Source organism: Cryptomeria japonica, chromosome 1 (genome assembly GCF_030272615.1).
Source record: "Cryptomeria japonica chromosome 1, Sugi_1.0, whole genome shotgun sequence".
NCBI lineage: Eukaryota > Viridiplantae > Streptophyta > Pinopsida > Cupressales > Cupressaceae > Cryptomeria > Cryptomeria japonica.
Genome location: NC_081405.1, coordinates 633,719,211 through 633,739,421, shown reverse-complemented (window position 1 = coordinate 633,739,421; position 20,211 = coordinate 633,719,211). Strand labels below are relative to the sequence as shown.

At 37.5% G+C, this 20,211-nt stretch overlaps 1 protein-coding gene across 1 annotated transcript; it reads right to left on the bottom strand.

Annotated features, from left to right (window-relative positions):
- Positions 1–1,775: 1,775 nt before the first annotated feature.
- Positions 1,776–9,546, bottom strand: LOC131042506 (probable protein phosphatase 2C 14). The gene is made up of 6 exons (XM_057975822.2): positions 9,381–9,546; positions 8,154–8,826; positions 3,622–3,783; positions 3,189–3,359; positions 2,912–3,091; positions 1,776–2,498 (listed from the first exon to the last, which is right to left on the bottom strand). Exons 1-6 carry the CDS (start codon positions 9,491–9,493, stop codon positions 2,118–2,120), a joined length of 1,680 nt encoding a protein of 559 aa, XP_057831805.2. The 5' UTR covers positions 9,494–9,546; the 3' UTR covers positions 1,776–2,117.
- Between the last annotated feature and the right edge of the window lie 10,665 nt (positions 9,547–20,211).

Below are 20,211 nucleotides of genomic sequence, written 5' to 3'. Positions count from 1 at the left end.
TGTGTTTGACATGACTTTAACAAGTCCCTAATCCTTCTACTCCAACTCCATTGACTCGAGTTGCTTTGACTATTATTCATTGGCTTTGGTTCCACTTTTGCCTACTCATAAGATGTTTCCTTGATGTTTGGCTACATCAATTATACACCCTTCTATTTCTATTGCACCCATGGATTGGCCCTCTGAGGGATATTCTCCCTCGCTCTCCAAGATATGAGGACTTGGAAGATACTATTTCCTAGTTGTTTAAAGGCAAAATAAAAGTATTTATAAATCTATCACCCAATCACACTAGAGGATGTTGGTTCTTATCTTCTCTTCGTGGTTCTCTAAGGGGGTTCTCATGTGGTTGGCAAAACTCTAGGAAATCCTTGCTCCTACTCCATCAACTCCATTGACTTTAGTTGCTTTGGTTCCACTTCTGCCTACTCATAAGATGATTGCTTGATGTTTGGCTACCTTAGCTAGACGTCCCTCTATTTCTTTTGCACCAATGGATGGGCCCTTTGATGGATAATCTACCCCCTTCTAGATATGAGGACTTGGAAGGTATTATTTCCTGGTTGTTCAAAGGCGAAAGAAAAGTCTTTGCAAATCTATCTCCCAACCATACAGAGGGCGGATCTTCCTATATTTTTGTTGTGCCCATGGACTAACCCTCTAAGAGGGAACTTTGAAGATAACATTTCTTAAACAATTCTACAACATGGAAGATAGTATTTTTTATTGTTCGAAGGTAGAAAGGTCCTTCTTAAATCTTTGTAGCATTGTTTAGGTTGGATCCCTAGGTACTCTTTTGTTTTAAGCATCTTGGATGTAGTTGTGTTAGTTTGCACTTGACAATTGACATCTTAATAACAATTATGTTTACTTTAGACTATTCTTTTTTGTATAAGATTCTTGGTCCCTTCAAAATTAATTTACCTTAATACAAAACCTAGGAACCAACTACATTTGTTCTTGTTTATTTTTGCTAACAAGATTGACAGAAAATCTTCTTGTCAATCTTCCACATAAAGAGGTCCTATGATGGCTTGCTAATTGTTACCAAATTGTTACCTCACTTAGACATAAAGATAAATATAGTTAAATACATCTATGAGCCCTTGATCTACTAGTGAAGTTGAATGATTCTACCCAAAAATATATATTTAGGTCACAATGAAAATGCTCGCTTCCATCATTTTTTTTCCATTTTGCTGATGTGATAGTGGGTGGCACTTACGTCCTCATGAAAGTCTACAACTTGAGCTGAGATGCATTAGATGAATTTGAGTAATATATAAAAGTAAATAGAAAAATGATCAATCTTGTTGTAGTCTTCGAGAAAGGGATGTGATAGTGGGTGGCACTTACGTCCTCATGAAAGTCTACAACTTGAGCTGAGATGCATTAGATGAATTTGAGTAATATATAAAAGTAAATAGAAAAATGATCAATCTTGTTGTAGTCTTCGAGAAAGGGTATTATGGGTACTAGGAGAGACAAGCATTTGCTTCCAGTTATGAAGTGGGCTACATTTATTTTTGTTGATTTTGATTGTTAAGCTGTTCGTGGTATTTTGGTTTGGTGTGTATATACCATTGGTCGAGTCAAAATTTTCATGATTAAAATGGCTGCACAAATGTGTTGATGTCAAAATCTCATCATTGATGGCTGCAGAAATATATTGGAGTCAAACTTTATACTGGTACTTCTTTTTACTTTGGAGCTTTTGTGGATAATCCTTCATAAAATCCCCATTTATGTATTCAAAATTATTGTAGACACTGACATTGTTAAAAAGAATCAATTAAAATCTGTAGCTTTACATCCCTCCATCCAAAATCAAGGAATCTAACTAGACTAGCAACAATTTCCTTTTTGAACGAGTGAACAAATCAGCAGACACAGATTCTCCTTAAGACTTCCTAGTTCGAGTATCGTCATTAACATACCTCTAATTCCCTTACAAAAACTTCTGCGCTCATCTTTTCAGATATGGGAAAGAGGATGTTTATTATTCTTCAAATATTTTCACAAACCTTACCAGTGGTCCTAACTTAATAGCTGGTACCCAAAAGTTAAGGCCGATTGGATTTCCCTACATAACATTAAATCTTCTCTAAATTAAATTTTTAACTCTTTCTTCTGCAGAAGTTTCTCAGATCAACAATCATGACACTTACATCATCGAGTGTACCCCTAGATGTAGAAAGCTCCACAAGCTTTTTGCAAGCCATCATAGGACCTCTAATAGACAATTGGGGCCCGGGCATTTGTGTATTCTCCTTAAGATCTTGGTCGTAGCACCCTATATTGGCATAGTTGCCATTCACACTCCTGACTTTCAGAATCTTTGGCAAAGTTCCCAAAGAAATTTTCCTGGCCTTGGGTGGGGGGCTATTGTTCTCATTCCATGCTTGTCCTAGTTCAAAAAGTTCAGGAAGTCTATTTTTTACTTGCTTTTCTTCTATACAAAAAGGCCTTGCAATGTCCACTGCCTCTTGATTATTGACCTGACACAAGTAACAAAAATTTGTTACAAAAACAAAACACAAATTTTAGAGCTGGTTATTGCTTCTGGTTTCGATTATCTTGTTTGTTTGCATCAACATTTTGGATCACATTCTGTGATCCATCATCAAGATGGTAGACATGAGAGCTATAGACCATCCTGATGATGGATCAGGAGTGTGTTCCAAAATGTTCCAAAATTTTGATGCAAGTTCCGAAATGTTGATACAAACAAACATACATAATTGAAACCAGAAGCAATAACAAGCACTATTATGAATTATGGAAAACTAGTATCTTCAAACAAATTTTAGATTCAAAATGCACATAACTCAAGAGTCTCACTACTCATGAAGTACAAAATACTAGCAAACAAATAAGAATGTAAAAGCCACTTGAAGATTCTTCAAGCTACCTTCTCCCAAAGTCCATCAGATGCCAGTATCATAAATTCACAATCAGATGTAATAGGCAGTTTTCTGGTGTCTGGTTCAGATGATACCCATTGTTTTAGGGGCAAATCTCCTATGCTTCTAGATACAGCTAGGGTTCCCTGTACTCTCCAGGTTCCATGATGAATATCCACATAACCACCCTGCAGTAAAAAACCTCAAAAAAAACTTAAGCAATCCTATCACTGAAAAAGGTAGGATACAAATCAATGCTGCAAATTGTGCTTAATAAATAGTTACCAGGTTTTCAATCCTTTTCTTTTCTTTCTCTGTTCCTGGTTTATGATCCCAGGTTAGGGCTTCAGCATTTCCATTTCTACTTAGTACTGCACGGCAATCCCCAACATTACCAACAACTAAACAACCATCCTTGATCGAAGCAGTTACACAACATGCCCCACTGCTTACACCCTGCTTCAATTCAAAATAGGTCAATAGTAATATCTTACAAAACCAGAATGCAAATTCAGACTCAATTCAAAGAAGAAGAAATTCCCAATCAAATGTTCTTAGAGAGCCTCATATGATTCAATCCAGAAAATAAGATCTCAGCCATCAAATGAATCTTAAATACAAATTGTCGGTCATCCAAAAACCTTCAATGCAAAACAGCTTAATGTCTCAATCCAAGAAGACATTAGTACCTAAACTTTGCAAGTTTTTAATAGTTTACCTGCTCTAAAAACTGTTTGTCTGTTGCTAAATACCCAGCTTTCATTGCCTTCTCTAGATCTCCTGATTTGACCATCAAATCCTCAATATTTTGTCCGAGTTTCTCTGCAACAAATTCTGCAGCTTTGCGGCCTCCATGCCCATCATAAACACCAAAGAATGCCTGCCAAACTCAACAGAAATTCAGCATTATCCCAAAACATCTGGAAAAATCACTCTGAAGAGTCTTCATTACTGAATTATTACCACAACCAATAACTTTTATACATGTTCAATCCTATATATATAAAGAATGGCACAAATCAACAACACTATAAGAACATCTGGCAACACAAGATTACAATACATTCACTTCCATCACTCTTATGTCTTCAATCTAACAACACTTTGTTACCTACAAACAAATGATACAACTCTACTATCCAAAAGGTGCCAATTTCACGGAAAAATTAAGAAACCCCTTAAAAAGATATAAAACCTTAATGAATTTTTTATTATTCGTAAAAGAATATTAATTTCGTTAGTGAATTTTTCAACAAATAAAATATTAGTGAAGAATTATTTCTGATATATAATATTATATATATATAGCGTTGAACATTGCTAAACCAATAAAAGCAACGATTGGAAGGAATTACGCTCGAGAATGGTACTTGGAAGTAATTATAATGACTTCTATCGATGTGTTACAAAGGAAAATGTATGGCAATCAGGCTACGAACAGGTATGTGTCCATTGTTCATGGGCCCATAGCACAAGCACATCTTTTCTGCACTCTAATTATGACAGAAGGGCGGCAATACATGACATAGGAGGTGAGGTGCATGCCGGAGTCTTTTTGCTGAAGAGCTAATGATAACTAGGAATAATTTCTAACATTTTTGGAAGGTCATCCGGATCTCCTATTCGAGGAGCAGATGGTGAGATTGCAAAGAAATTAAGGAGGGACTTGTGTATATTAGGAAATGTTCTGAATACATCTCCGTTCCTCTGATATGAGGATTGTATCCCTTTTTCAGATTTGAATGTGAGGGAGCTGGTAGCGACTTCTATATAGTATACATATGGGTTGATATATACATGTGTAGATAAACCAACCACTTAATTCATATTTTATGGGTTGATATATATATAAGGTCAGTATATACATGTCTAAATATATGTATATATTGATCATATGAAATTGACGAAACCATTGGGCTATCAAAACTGGTTGGGCCAGGCTTAGAATGGAGCTTAGAACAAGAAGCAGATAAACATTACTTGAGGTGGTTTAGCTGACAACGTAGATGTGTTTGTACGAATTTTGATGGTATGAAATTTACAAAAACATTGGGCTGTAAATACTAAAAACCTAGGCCAGGCTTAGAATGAAGCTTAGAGCAGCAAAAGGACAGGATAAACACTCCTTAAAGGTTGTTTAGCTGACAGAGTAAACACTGGCAGATAAGATAAACACTGCTTAAGGCTGTCTAGCTGACATAGTAAAAACTGTCAGACAGGATAAATACTACTTAAGGCTGTCTAGCTGACATGGTAGACAGTGGCAGATAGGGCACAGAAAACTATGAAATTTATATACGAAGTTACATATCTGATATCACCCATTGCTATTGCCTAGGGCAAGGGAGAGATAAAGCCTTGCATGCTACCCTGATCTCTGCATGTTGTTTGCTTTTCTTAGCAAGCATTGAGTTGAGACCTATTTTATCAGAAATGATATATATTAACAACAACACAAAACAGGAGATAAAAAGATTGCACACATGTGTCCATTGTTCATGGGCCCATAGCACAAGCACATCTTTTCTGCACTCTAATTATGACAGAAGGGCGGCAATACATGACATAGGAGGTGAGGTGTATGCCGGAGTCTTTTTGCTGAAGAGCTAATGATAACTAGGAATAATTTCTAACATTTCTGGAAGGTCATCCGGATCTCCTATTCGAGGAGCAGATGGTGAGATTGCAAAGAAATTAAGGAGGGACTTGTGTATATTAGGAAATGTTCTGAATACATCTCCGTTCCTCTGATATGAGGATTGTATTCCTTTTTCAGATTTGAATGTGAGGGAGCTGGTAGCGACTTCTATAGAGTATACATATGGGTTGACATATATATGTGTAGATAAACCAACCACTTAATTCATATTTTATGGGTTGATATATATATAAGGTCAGTATATACATGTCTACATATATGTATATATTGATCATATGAAATTTACGAAACCATTGGGCTATCAAAACTGGTTGGGCCAGGCTTAGAATGGAGCTTAGAACAAGAAGCAGATAAACATTGACGTGTGTGTACGAATTTTAATGATATGAAAATTACAAAAACATTGGGCTGTAAATACTAAAAACCTAGGCCAGGCTTAGAATGAAGCTTAGAGCAGCAAAAGGACAGGATAAACACTCCTTAAAGGTTGTTTAGCTGACATAGTAAACACTGGCAGATAAGATAGACACTGCTTAAGGCTGTCTAGCTGACATAGTAAAAACTGTCAGACAGGATAAATACTACTTAAGGCTGTCTAGCTGACATGGTAGACAGTGGCAGATAGGGCACAGAAAACTATGAAATTTATATACGAAGTTACATATCTGATATCACCCATTGCTATTGCCTAGGGCAAGGGAGAGATAAAGCCTTGCATGCTACCCTGATCTCTGCATGTTGTTTGCTTTTCTTAGCAAGCATTGAGTTGAGACCTATTTTATCAGAAATGATATATATTAACAACAACACAAAACAGGAGATAAAAAGATTGCACATATGTTGGAGTAATATCATATTGTACCTATTTATTACACCTATTTTATGTGCAAAACAGGAGATAAAAAGATTGCACATATGTTGGAGTAATATCATATTGTACCTATTTATTACACCTATTTTATGTGTTGGTGTAATATCATATTGCACCTCCTTTATTAAGTTTATACGGGAAACGATATTTCTCTCATAAGGCAATTAGATACCACCTCTGTCTCATCAAGTGTGGGCCACTGTCTCTACTTGATTGAATTAACATTTTTCTTTTGAATTATTAATGCAAATCAATAAATACCGAATAGCTGCTGCTATTGAATTGAATCTAAATATAGATAGTTTCTAAGCATTCTGATTTTGAAAAGTGTGAGTGTGAATACAAGTGTTCACATTAATTTGTTGATTTCTTCATTTAGGCTACGGAGCTGCATATGCTACAGAATCAACCCTTTGATCCCTCTAGCATTCTGATGCTTTGTTGGCTTCTGCATGCTGTTGCCTTTCTTAACAGGGCCTGGGTTGAGTAAGCATTCTAGTTAACTTCCTCAGCCTAAAATGCAGTTGGTATGAAGGAATGTCTACTCCAACCAGGCCCTGCTAAGAGAGGCAAACAGCATAATAGGCCAGCAAAACATCCCAGAGCATCTAACCCTTTTCTCCCCTATGGCACAGGGAATAGTTAAAACTTACAACCACTGAGGGAAGCCAAATCTGTGACTTTTCTATAATTTTCTAGTTTCCTGGTTATCTTGCAATTGGACTAAAAGTTTTCCGGTTAAAATATAATTTTCTCGACATCTACGAAAAGGGAATTCCTAGTTTGCAACTAAGTGTTTCTCCTCTAGAGGTAGTGGGCTGGACCTCTCAAAAGATCATTGGATTTCATTGCCTGCTAAGGTATGAAAACTTCAAGGTATACGAGGCTAGGAAAAATAGTGAGTAACCCTTTATTAGCAACATTATGTGGCTACGGCCTTATTAGCTAACGTAAATTCTTGAAAAGATCATCGGATTGCATTGCCTATCAAACTTCGAAAAAGTTTAAAGCATATGAGGCTGAAAAATTCAAGGCATGATATGGACAGGGCCTCACATTAGCTAATTCGCATTTTCCATAACATTACTAGAATTAAATCTTGAGTTGGTGAGGCCCGGAGCTCAAACCAGCACTAATCAGTTGAGAAAAATTTCCCAGCCCAGCTAACAGTTAAAGTGGGCACCTAAATTATCCCAGCCCCATTAAGGGTTAGATAGGTGATATTGTGCAGGATTAAAAAAAATCACTACGACCGTAAGAATGAGGGTTCTTATGAGGGATGCGAATGTGAACCCTAATTTCATTGAACCGATTCAAGCTGCAAGAGCAGCCAATTCAGCCTAGATTCAGGGTATCAGGAATTTCAAGATAGTGCTCTGCCCACTTTCTGCATGCGCATAAGCAGTCCATCTTACCAACTAAGAATTAAGCCAACAGGTTCTTTTTGTAATACAAGGTAGACCTATTCAGACAAGCATGCAGGTGAACGGTTTAAAAAAATAGAGATGCGTGATAGACCTGGGTAAGTATTCAAAAGAGACATTTTTTTAGGAAAACAACTACGAACAAAATCAGCTTATGAATAAGAATTGTACCAATAATGGAAACCTACTTGCTTTTATATCCATATCAGGGTGTAAAAAGATTTCAATGTTACAGGCTTTCCGAGATGGCCTAAACCAAAATAATAGTTAATAATACGGTCAAGGGCTTCTCTTACCTGCTGATCGTCCCCATTAATGTTTGTGGTGACCTTGTGGGTATCTTCCATGAATTCCTTCTTTCCCTTCTTACAATAAACCCCATAGTAATCACCTTCAAAACTAACGCTTTCTTCCTTTGCAGCTTTGTCATTAAGGTCGATCCTATTAAGCTCTCTGGGAGACTTCGGAATATCAAGCTTTGGAGGACGTTTTCTTTTGAGCGGAGGAGAAGAGAGTGCATTTAAACAACCAAAATCATTTTCTAGATCAGTATTGAGCTCTGTCAAAACTCCTAGTTCAGCGTATTCTTTCCCCTTGGTTGGAAATCTCTGTCTGCTCCCTCTCTGCGAAATCTTCAAGCTCTGCCCCAAAACACTCATATTATTAGTATGCTCCACTTGTAATGGAGGAGGGTGATTCTCATCATGAATGAGGGGGCGAAGCCTAGATGCATGTATTGAACTCTTTGAAGGAGAATGATGGTGCTGGTGATTCACATTGTTAAAGCTCAAATTCAAACTTGGAGAACCTGCATTGCTCAATGGGGATGATCGCAGAACAGGTGATCCTGAATGCATCATTTCTGCAGTGGAATCAATATCACCGCAACTCTTCAATGATGGGGACCTGCATGAAGCCAATACAGGGGAGCTAACCCGAGCTGCAAAGCACGACATATTTGCTATTTCTCTGCAGATTCAAACACCCAAAACATTGCAAACAAAAGCCTCACAAACTTATAAATGCTAAATCTGAATAAAACCAAGTTTGGATCTTTTCTGCATGCAATAAGGTCTTAGAAACAATGCACAAGAAAAGGCCTTAAGAACGATGTGCAGAAAACAAGTTTCCAGTTTCTGATCACAATACGGCCTTAATACACAAATATGGACTAAAAAGCCCAATTTTGAAGCTCCTATAATGAAAGCCTTGTGGGTACTTGAGAAAAATACTGTAAACCACTGCTTATATATCAGAGAAATTCTTCCCTGATCACGACATCTGTATTAATATCAAATACATAAACATGGGTGGATTGAATGCTTGATGGAAAAAACAAAAAATTCAAGACACCCAAAAACTTGAATCTATGAATCTATTAGGCTTAACAGACTAAATTTTAAGATGTCTGTGAGCCTTAGCAAAGAACAATTGTAGAATACTGTGAACTAAATGTTTGCTCCCCTTTTTTGGATTTACAATGGGGAGAAGATGATGGAACATAAATCTTGTTGAATACTTACGTTGATTGTAACGGATTTGTTTGGATCCGTTGGAAGACTAGCCGTTTGTAAACGGTATGGATATTCTGCTTGACGTCAGTCCTCTGCAGTACCCAGTACGCTCTTGCTTTCATTAATTTTACTTTGACAAAGCTTTGACTGGGGAGAAATCAAATTGTAGTCTGTTTTCTTTTTCTGTTGGGGCGCTTTTGACCATCAGCCACTTCTTTTCGCCCTTAATTAAGGGCGCGCCTTTGTATATCTTAACATAATGTACCTAATCCCATGTTTTCATGGTGCTTTTTTTTTCTTCTTCTCTTTCTTCTTTTTTTTTTTTCGAGTGTTCCCATGCAAATATTCAATTATAGGGAAATGATGATTTGAATTTTTTTAAATTTTTGATGAAAGGATTTTATATCAAATCTAGATTCCTTGATTCATTTGAATGAGTTATAGGTTGAACTTCTTTGTTGAGAGTCAAGGAATGAGGGGTATCCATTTTGTTGAAGTCATTGAGACACTATCCAAACCTCATATGACCCTTATGATGTGGAAGTCTTGCATTAAGTGAGAACTTGATCCTAGTTGGCTCATTAAAAACCATTCAATTTCACTAGTAGGCATCTTGCATTCAATGAGAACTTGATCCTAGTTGGCTTATTAAGAACCATTCAATTTCACTAGTAGGCCAAGAACCCATTGGCATCTCTTCCTATTTTAGTGTAGCGTATGAATTGAAAATAAGCTCTCGACTAAAAAAGGAGGAGCTGAAAATGTTCGTAGAATTGAAGTTAATTGTGAAAAAAAGGGGTTTGAAATATTGCCAAAAATGTTATGTAGGTCCACAAATTTCTTTCCCACTTTTTTTATATTTGCGGCTAATTTTTTTTCTTCTAAAATTTAAGTGTGCAATTGTTATTAATACTCTTAATACAAGTTTCAGATAATTGCTTAAAAATAAGCAATTTTTTAATTTTATGGGGTCACTAGTTCCACAAATGAATCCTTAAAAAATTGAGTAGTGACTACTAACCAAAATAAACTAAGTAGTCACATTGACACTTGCCCTCAAAGACTATCATTTCTCATGTTCAACCATTAACTCATGAAATTTTATATCAATTATTTTATTCTCATAATGCATTATATGGGGTGATCTATAAATTTAATTTGTTAGCATGATTTAAATATTGATTTAAAATATTAAACTGTTAATTAGTTAGGTTGAAAGAATTGTAATGGTTAGAGTATGTCAAAACAATTTCCATGATTAATATACTAAAAATTTGAATATATATAAAATTTAAACTTAGTAAAAAATTGAAATATAAAAGATTAATTATCTTATAATTATTAATAGTTAATATCATAGATGGGAAAAGTGTATACTTGGCTCTTATCTCTTTTAGTTCTTTTATTCACTTTGACATTATATTCAGGTGTAAATTTTTAGTGTTTAATTCAACATATTTTTGGTTATAAACTTATTAAATCCAATAGATTTATTAACATTCAATCATTTTAGTTCCAGTGGTCCAAACCCAATCTAATTCCTATTAGTTTTAGCATTTTAAATTGAATCATAAGTATGATTATTAAACTATGCCTATTATTGTGTTCCTTTTATTGGAGTTCATATTTTACATGTCTTGAGTTAGCTCGTTCCCAAAATTTGATCATTGCACATTGATTTGGATTCTAAAATATTTAAATTTAGTAGCTAAGATATCATATTTAAAGACAATTTCTAAGACTTTAGAACACATATCTCATATAACATTTTGGAATCACTCATCATCAAATAAAATCATCTTAAGAGTATATTATATCGCATTAGAATAGTGTGCATTTGCATCGATATATACTACAATTTATGTGTCTTGCATTCATTTGTTGTAACGCCCCTCTATGAGGCCCAAAGGACTTGAAAACTAAATAAACAACAAAAAAATGCGAATAATCTTTTTTTTATAAAAAAATTAAACCATACAAATGCAAGAGTAACGTAATGATACAAGATAAAGATAAGATGATCATATACTATCTAACAAGAGTCCTCAAAGCCCCACAATGATGTTACTTGAGATAACATAACCATACAAATAACATAAAAGAAACTTCTATAAATAAGATAACATCGTCCTTTACAAAGGAACATGATTGATAATACATTGCCATGGAATTATACATATGATCAACGTTTACATTACAAGGTATCCATAAGGATATAATCTCCATGAGTACAACACTAATGTGAATACATAAATTTGGCACATAATGTAGGTCTTCAATCTCCTCACGAGCCATCACGATCAGGATGCAAGTCGAACCAAAACCCAATGGGTGCGAATAGCACTCCACCCAACCATGTGGTACCATTAGGTCCACCCCCCGTGCTAGGAGGTATCAGCCAGACCCAAGAGACAAAAGGAAGAACAAGATGATAAAAAACTCCCATGAGGCTCACAAGACTGCAAACACAAGTGACCCACAAGACTATGATCACAGGAACTCACAAGTACAAACAACCGACTTCCAGAGGCCCAAGCAACCCGCAAAACAATAAAACCAAGAGAGACCACTAGGTATGCAATAGGGAAGAGTGTCATCACTAGGTTGTCACGAGTTACCATGGTAGGTCTCCACTAGGTCCCGACCCCCTTCTTGGGTTACCCTGGTGACCTCTACCAACCCCCGACCCCCATACAATTCTAGTGGACCACACCAATCTTTCATGGAGACAAGATTGGTGGACGCCATTCTAGGCCTTCTCAACTTACTCTAAACTTATGCTAGCGTTCGAAAGTAAGAGAGGCAACAAAATTAATCTTATTTAATGTGAGCTAGCTACTCACCCTAGTTCATTATTTTATGTTTTCATTTGATTACAAAACTTTCATTGAGTTACCCTGGTGACTACTTTGGGTCCCGAACCCCAATGAAAGCCACTCCCCCAGGACTTGCACCTAGGAATTCAAAATACAAACACAAGGTCTACGACACCCAAAACATTAAGAGTCAAGACCCCTCTACCATAACAAGGTTGATTCACTTGCTAGAACATGTTTACAAGCAAGGAGGTTCAAAGATACAATGGTAATAAGTATCGAGGTTACATAGGACACCAATCACATTGCACAAAAGACAAAGATCAAACATGCACGATTGGACACTCAAACATTGTCCTAGCCTCTAGAACATAAATGCAACATAACCATTTATTCAATAGTAACAGGCAAAAATCAAGCAGTTACTAGTCTCTAATTATCAAGCATAAACGAATCCAATCTTAATATCATATCAAGAATCCAAATAACTTCAGTACAACCATTATTTTCAATTAAACATTATTTTTTAGTAATCCAAATTTAAGCCTTTTATCCGACTTTAATCATATTAATTTGCTCAATTAAACTAACATTTCAATAAGCAACTAATTAAAATCACGTAATACATTATTACCATATAGATATAATGATTTGTTAATGAATAGATTAAAAGGAAGATTCCAAAGAGTGAAGTATACACAAATATATATATATATATATATATATATATATACAATTTTTTTTTCTTTTTTTATACATTAAAAATATGTCGGAATAGAGTTATGAAATCATAGACCCGAAATGCATCTTGGCCACAGAGTGACATTAATAGCGAGGGAAGGGAAGCCGTGGTGAAAATCGCCCACGACAGTGGGAAGGCTCCCCCACCACGGCTGTGGGGAGGCTCCCCACCATAGAGGGTAGAGCCACCCACAATCATGGGAGGCACCCCATCGTGAGCCTTCCCATGACTGTGGGAAAAGCTCCCCACAGTCGTGGGTTTGCCCATGGCTGCCGAAAGCATCATAAATAATTACAACAAAATGCACAGAGTAGATTTAAAATAAAATATATATATATATATATATATATATATATATGCGCGCGCGTGTGTGTGTGTGTGTGTGTGTGTGTGTGTGTGTGTGTGTGTGTGTGTGTGTGTGTGTGTGTGTGTGTGTGTGTGTGTGTGTTGGGGGGTGGGGGGGGGGGGGGAGATTGATGGAACTTAAAATATGAAAAATGAAGCTCTAAGAGGCTTGTCCACACACCCACAGGACTTCTTGGTGCAAGTTATGGAGTCATGAAGAATGACTCAACTTCCCAAGGATGGTTCCATGGTTCTCTATCTCACAAGGTCCCTCAAGCCAATGCTTTTGCTCTCAGATCACTGAGCAAAGTGGCTTAGGGATGACAAATGCAAGAACGAGGGATGCTTTTGATTGATTTTAACATGAGAATGCATCCTATCTATGCATGATCCTACAAATGCAATAAGATAGATTATAAGATGACAAGATTAGTAGTAATACTATCCTAACATGATATACTAGTTATATGATTTAAGCTAATGATAAAGGAAGTAGTCTAAAATGTTTATTAGATTAATTCCTTTTGCAAAGAGAGACTAGATGTGCTAAAATTGAGCATAAATGAGATACTAAAGCTTGCATGGATCTAAGATAATAGATTTATTAGATTCATGGATCCCCAAAATGGAGGAAGGGGAGCTCTATTTATAGCAAAAATAGGGCATTGGATGGCTAGGATTGAAAGAGTTAATCAAGGGTCAAGATTGAAAGTTGTCAATCCATGTTTTCAATTTTCACCAATGAAATGGTGACAATTGTCAACATAAGGCTGGTTGAGAGGAGATGTAAGAAGCATTAAATGCTTGAGAGGACCTCATGGTTACCCTAGGGGGTAAGGGTTAAGGTTAGGTTAGGGTTATCCATTGGATAAAGCTTTTATCCAAGGGGTAAACTCTTGTGCAAAGGTTAAAGGAATAACTATGGTCAAAGCAATAAATGCTTGATGAGACCATTGGATTAGATGGAGGTTAAGTTAGGCAAAAAGTCTCTAACCATGCCACTAAGGGTTAGTTAACCATTAATGGTTTGAAGACTTTGGGGACAAATTTGTAAGAGTCCTTCCAAATTTGGGGGCATTCAACAAGTTATGGATAAAGACTTTAATGCATTTTGAAGACTTTACTCCAAATTTGAGAAGTGACCTCCTCAAATTTAGGAAAAGGGGATAATTGATGGGTTTGGGTTAATTGATTAGGATTAGATGGATTCTAGAAGAATTTAGGAATAGGGTTTAGGATGCAAGTGGGTGACGGAAAATAGAATTAATTAAAATAAATTGCTTTATTTCAATTTGGTTGCAAGTTGGGGATTTTAAATAAATTAGATTTATTTAATTGGGGTAAACTATTTAATTAAATGTGAATTTAATTAAAAAGTAGAGAGAAGGGTTTTTTATTAAATAAAATGATTTATTCAATTAAATGATGCAAAAAGGGCTTTAGTGAATTTAACTAAATAAATTGAATAATTTACTTAATTATATAGAGGAATGTGGGTGATTTAATTAAATTGGATTTAATTAAATAGAGGAATGAACAAAAAATATTCATTTAGGAATATGGTCATTTTTATGCGTCTACATTTTGCCCCTCTTTGAAGTGACGTGTATGCACATGTTGATTCAAAGAAAATGATGTGTCATTATGATTTGTTTGTGATCAATTTTTATGTCGTTTTGAGATTTTCATGTTGTGCCCCAGATTTGATAAATGATGTTGATAATGCCCCCTTGGGAGATGAATCATTTTTTTTTTGAAAATTTGATTTGTTTTAGATAAATTTGATAACATTGTAAATTTTGGTCTATGTTGAATGCGAAAATTGATTCATCTCTCGATAATGATGTTGGGTAGGTTGGCATGAGACACCACGAGCGATTTTCGCGTTCCTCCTTGTAACCCTAATGTCGATTTACCCTATATAAAGGGAAAAAGTGATTTCTTTTGTCTCATTTGTGCTTGTTGACTTTGGAGAAAGTGACACTTGGAGAGAAGTCAACATGCTGATTCCGTATTCTTCTCATCGATTCCAACGCGCTAGGAGGTATCCGAGGCCTACCACATATGGACCATCGGTAAGTCAACCTTTTTGACCCCTGTTTGATTTTTGATTTTGTCGTTTTTGAATTTTTTATGCGGATTTTTACGTTTTAGCACGTCGGGTCAAAAGGGTAGCGCATACGAAAAATTTCGTAGCGCGTAGGTTTTAACAATAAAGGGTAGCGTCTGAAAAGTTTAGGCTAGCGCATCGCTAGGTTAGCGTAGCGCATAGGATGAGGTTAGCGCACTGGGGGCACAGGGTAGTGCGTTGGGTAAAACGGGTAGCGCATAGAAAATATCTAGCGCATAGGGCTTCTAGGGGGTCGCATGGGTAGGTCTAGATAGCGTGTAGGTGTGGCCTAGCGCATAGGGTTAAGTGCGTAGTGTGCAGAGAAGATAGAATAGCACATGGGGTAGTTTAGCATGTTGGGTAGGTTAGGTAGCGCGTTGGAAGAAAAGGGTAGCGCGTAGGTTTCTGCTAGCACATAGGGTTTATTGGGTAGCACGCTGAGAAAATAGGTTAGCGCATGAGAAGCAGCTTAGCGCTTAAACAAGATGTTTTAGCGCATATAGGAAAATTTTTGGTATAGTGGGATCTGGGAATGAAGAAAATGGGTAGGGTGATGCCAGTTCTGCCGGGATAAGTGCGTTTTGCTAATCTTCGTGTTTGCTGCCATTGGTGTGATAAGTGTGTCCAATATGAGTTCTGAGATAACTTGATTTGATTTGCGATGTTTCAAGTTGATATAGATTTGATGTGATTTTTATATGATGTGGAACTTGATTGAATTGTTCAAAGTTTTCAAGTTTTTTATATGAATGTGTTTGATATGAATTGTGGAGCTTGAGTTGTGTTACAAGCTGATATGGATGTGAAACTTGATTTAAATTGTTTAAAGTTTTCAAGTTTTTGATATGAATGTGTTTGATATGGATTGTGGAGCTTGAGTTGTGTTACAAGCTGATATGGATGTGAAACTTGAGTTGTGTTACAAGTTGATATGAATGTGAAACTTGATTTAGATTTGTTCAAAGTTTTCAAGTTTTTGAGATGAATTTGATTTTGATATCCATGTGTTGATGAGGGAACTGATATTGGACTTGTGTTGCTTTTGACATGAGCGTCTTGGAGTGGTGCAGTCACGTGAGAGATTTCCGAGATCGTGGTCCTTGATACCATGATTGACACAGGCTGACAGAGACATTATTGTGAGGTGTGGTTTGACCTCTTTGTTAGATATGCCTTGGTTTATCGTAAACCGAGGTTTATTGATAATATTGGCTGAGAGGTGGAACAATGATACAAACACCTTTCACTTGGTGACATGCAAGATTACAGTGACCCCTGAGGATTGCTACCAGATTCTGCGGATTCCTATAGTAGGTGCATTGCTACCCTATGAGCAGACGGAGGAGGGTGGGACCGAGGCACTTTGTGAGATTTTTCAAGATGACACTATTTGTGGGTATGAGATCCCCTGGAAGGAGTTTTTGGATTTCGATTACGCGCCTCTACCATCAGCTTTATAGGTGGATTCTTATGTCCCGACCGTAGGTCAAAGGGACTGTTAGTGGGATGGGGATTGGTGCTAGAGGATATGGTGACGCAAAGTCGCCGATTTGCATGAGGGTCGACTATGTTGGCCCACTTATACAGGGATTTGCATGAGGTAGTGTATTTGGGTTACAACAGTCTATCAGCTAGAGTGACACTGCTACAGGTATGGGCGTGGGAGCATATCCTCGCAGCTAGGCCATTGGTGGACAAAGATAGGCCTATTGGGTGTGCCCATGCATATGGATATAGAGGGATAGTTGTCCGGCGTAAGCTGGGTAAACTAGAGCACTGGAGGAGAGTGCTGGATGACATTGATACGGTCATCTGGCGACCATATACAGGTTGCGAGGTATGGGCCGAGGAAGGGATGGAGATGCCCTATGTCTACATGACCAGATATTTGATAGGGCAGATGCTTTTTGTCATTGAGAGGTTTCTGCATAGCCGGGTGCTGCAGTAGTATGGTCGACAGTAGGGGATTCCATAGGGAACATGTTTTTATGCTTGACGGAGATAGGATATTCTAGATTGGGGACCGATGATTGATAGCGGGGCAGTAGTGGAGGAGTTCTTTCATGCAATCGGCTAGATTTGGGATTATGTCCCTGAGATTGTGGATGCAGGGATGACTAACGAGTTTGCAGCACTCTTCGCAACACGGGCAGTGGCTAGGATATCTGATCCAGTTGAGATGATTCCATCTTTTGATGACGATAAGGAGGTAGATGAGGGGGGTGGTGATGGAGGAGGAGGGGATGGAGGAGATGGTAGAGGAGGTGGCTGAGGGTGGCGAGGGGAGAGGAGGAGATTGGATCGAGGGAGGAGAGGAGAGAGAGGTGGAGATGGTGGTGCCAAAGGGATACAGGGTGAGAGAGTAGGGCGATGGGTGGCAATGGATAGGGGGAGAGGGGGTTTGGCTATCAGATTTGGAGAGGAGGAGAAGGTTGGCGAGGTGTTAGCGATGGTGGGAGGGTACGATGATTTCAGACGACCAGTCCAGAGGAGGAGGTCAGATGTTTTACCTCCACCAACACTGAGGACAGTTAGAGGGATAGGGGGTACCCCTTCACAGGTACCCTTGCAGATGTAGATTTCGACGCATGCAGAGGATGCACAGATTAGATCGCTGCAGTTGTCAGTGCAACATTTGCAGACATAGATGTTGGCGCATCAGCATCAGATGACATAGTTGACCACAGAGCGGGATACCTCTTTGGAGCGGTTGGGTCGAGCCGAGGCTCGAGCAGAGAGTGGCAGCAGGTGGCCCGATGAGAGACACCTTGAGAGAGCTGGCTTTGAGAGCCAAGGAGGTGGAGTATTACAAGAGACATTATGAGGATGCAGTGCCCAGGGAGCGTCGGGTGCAGAGCTTTACACAGTCGAGATCTAGTCGATCTCGAGAGACTAGGTCGAGGACGAAGATAGGAGGCATGACAAGGCCTCCTAGACAGGATCCACTTGGAGATCCAGGTTCAGGGACATCTTCAGCGAGTGTGTCTCCCTCAGGAGATAGTCATACGTGAGAGACATTGTCTCTATCGTATTTTGATCATTTTGTTGTATTCGCACAGACATGACATATTTTGTACATTGATCATTTTTTGATATATATATGTCACCATTTCCTTTGATCTTCATGTGATGTGCTATGGATGATGTGTTCTATATGCTTTTGTTTATTCTATGATGATGCAATGCTTAGATAGATGTATGTGATGCGATATTTGATGAATACGATGTGATAATGTATGATGCTGTGAGATGTATCTTGAAAATGAGATGTATGATATGATATGCTATGAGATGTATCTTGAAAATGAGATGTATGATATGATATGTTGTGAGATGTATCTTGAAAATGAGATGCATGATATGATATGTTGTGAGATGTATCTTGAAAATGAGATGTATGATATGATATGTTATGAGATGTATCTTGAAAATGAGATGTATGATATGATATGCAACTAATTGTAAAATGATATGCAACTAATTGTTTTTGAGCATCCTCATTCTGTATTTGTCATCCCTGTATAGCCACATGTTGTTTGCTTTCTTTTTATGTATCATCATTGAGCATTGATTTGTTTGAGATATGTTGAAAATTTATACAAGCATAATGGTATAATTGAACCATAATGACCTGAGAAAAATTTACATGATTTTTGATTTTGCAAGATAGCACAAGCGTCAAGGTATAATTGAACCAGGACGACCTAAGTGCGGATTGCGTGTAAACAGACAAGATTAAATCATTTGTATGCGTAAAGTGGAATCATGTCTTCAGTGATATGCTGTGAATCACGTCTCGAGACAAGTATTTACACAGTACAGATGATCACCTCACAAACTGAAAACTAAAAAAATATTGGAGTCCCCATGATGTTCTCTAGCTTTGAAGCATTGTTTGAGAAAATTTAGAGGATCCAACAATTCAAAAAGTTCAAGTGAAAAAATAGTCAAAACTTTATGCAAGATGCAACATTTGATACTTTAGAAAATCATCCATCATATTTTGTGAATCTTGTTGAGCAATCAATGTTTTGCTTTGCGACTGTACGAGTGTTGTTTTGCTGGATATGAAGTTCTGAGTTTGCGACAAGTTTTGATGTTTCGAACATGTTGCAAGTTTTGATTACTGCCCCTAGTCAAGTGTACTTCTTAATGTGGATATGTACAGTGATTACCAAACCATGGTGAGATGCGGTGAAAGGATATGCGGATAAAACAAGATAGTGACTACGCTAAGTATGGCCTGGATGGATATTGTGCTAAAAATGTCGGGCGATGGCTGATAGTGCTTTGCTGTGGAGATAATGGTATGGATATAGATAGAGGAGCTGCCCTCTCACAATAGCGCCTATTGCTAGGTTTTCACCAATTGCTTTTATTGTACCTTTTTATTTACCTTTTTCTTGATTTTTTGATTTTTTTGATTGTTTGACTTTTCCGTGAATTAGATTACTCAAGTGTAGTATTTCTTCAGATGAATGTTGTTAGTTGGTTCGTTGAGCACATCTCCTTCTGAAGTTGTTAGCTGATAGGCGCCTGATCCATAGGTTGATATGATGACATAGGGACCTAACCAATTAGGTTCAAATTTCCCTTTCTTTTCCCAATCCCGTTGATTCCTAGGATTTTCTTTGAGTACTAGGTCACCAATTTTAAAAATTCTGGGAATGACCTTGTGGTTGTAGCTCCTGCACATATGTTGTTGATATGCTTTGAGATGAGTGTAGGCATGTTGACATCTTTCATCTAGAAGCTCGAGCTCTTGCAATCGGTTAACTCGATACTCTTCATCTGGGAGTAATCCTTTCAAAGAGACTCTGAGAGATG

What these genes read in the sequence shown, in the direction of transcription:
- LOC131042506 (XM_057975822.2), bottom strand. Translation starts at nt 9,493, where the DNA reads ATGAAAGCAAGAGCGTACTGGGTACTGCAGAGGACTGACGTCAAGCAG. An exon ending in ACAAATCCGTTACAATCAAC is followed by an intron (nt 8,827 to 9,380) that starts GTAAGTATTCAA and finishes TTGAATCTGCAG; the next exon opens with AGAAATAGCAAATATGTCGT. An exon ending in TTAATGGGGACGATCAGCAG is followed by an intron (nt 3,784 to 8,153) that starts GTAAGAGAAGCC and finishes TGAGTTTGGCAG; the next exon opens with GCATTCTTTGGTGTTTATGA.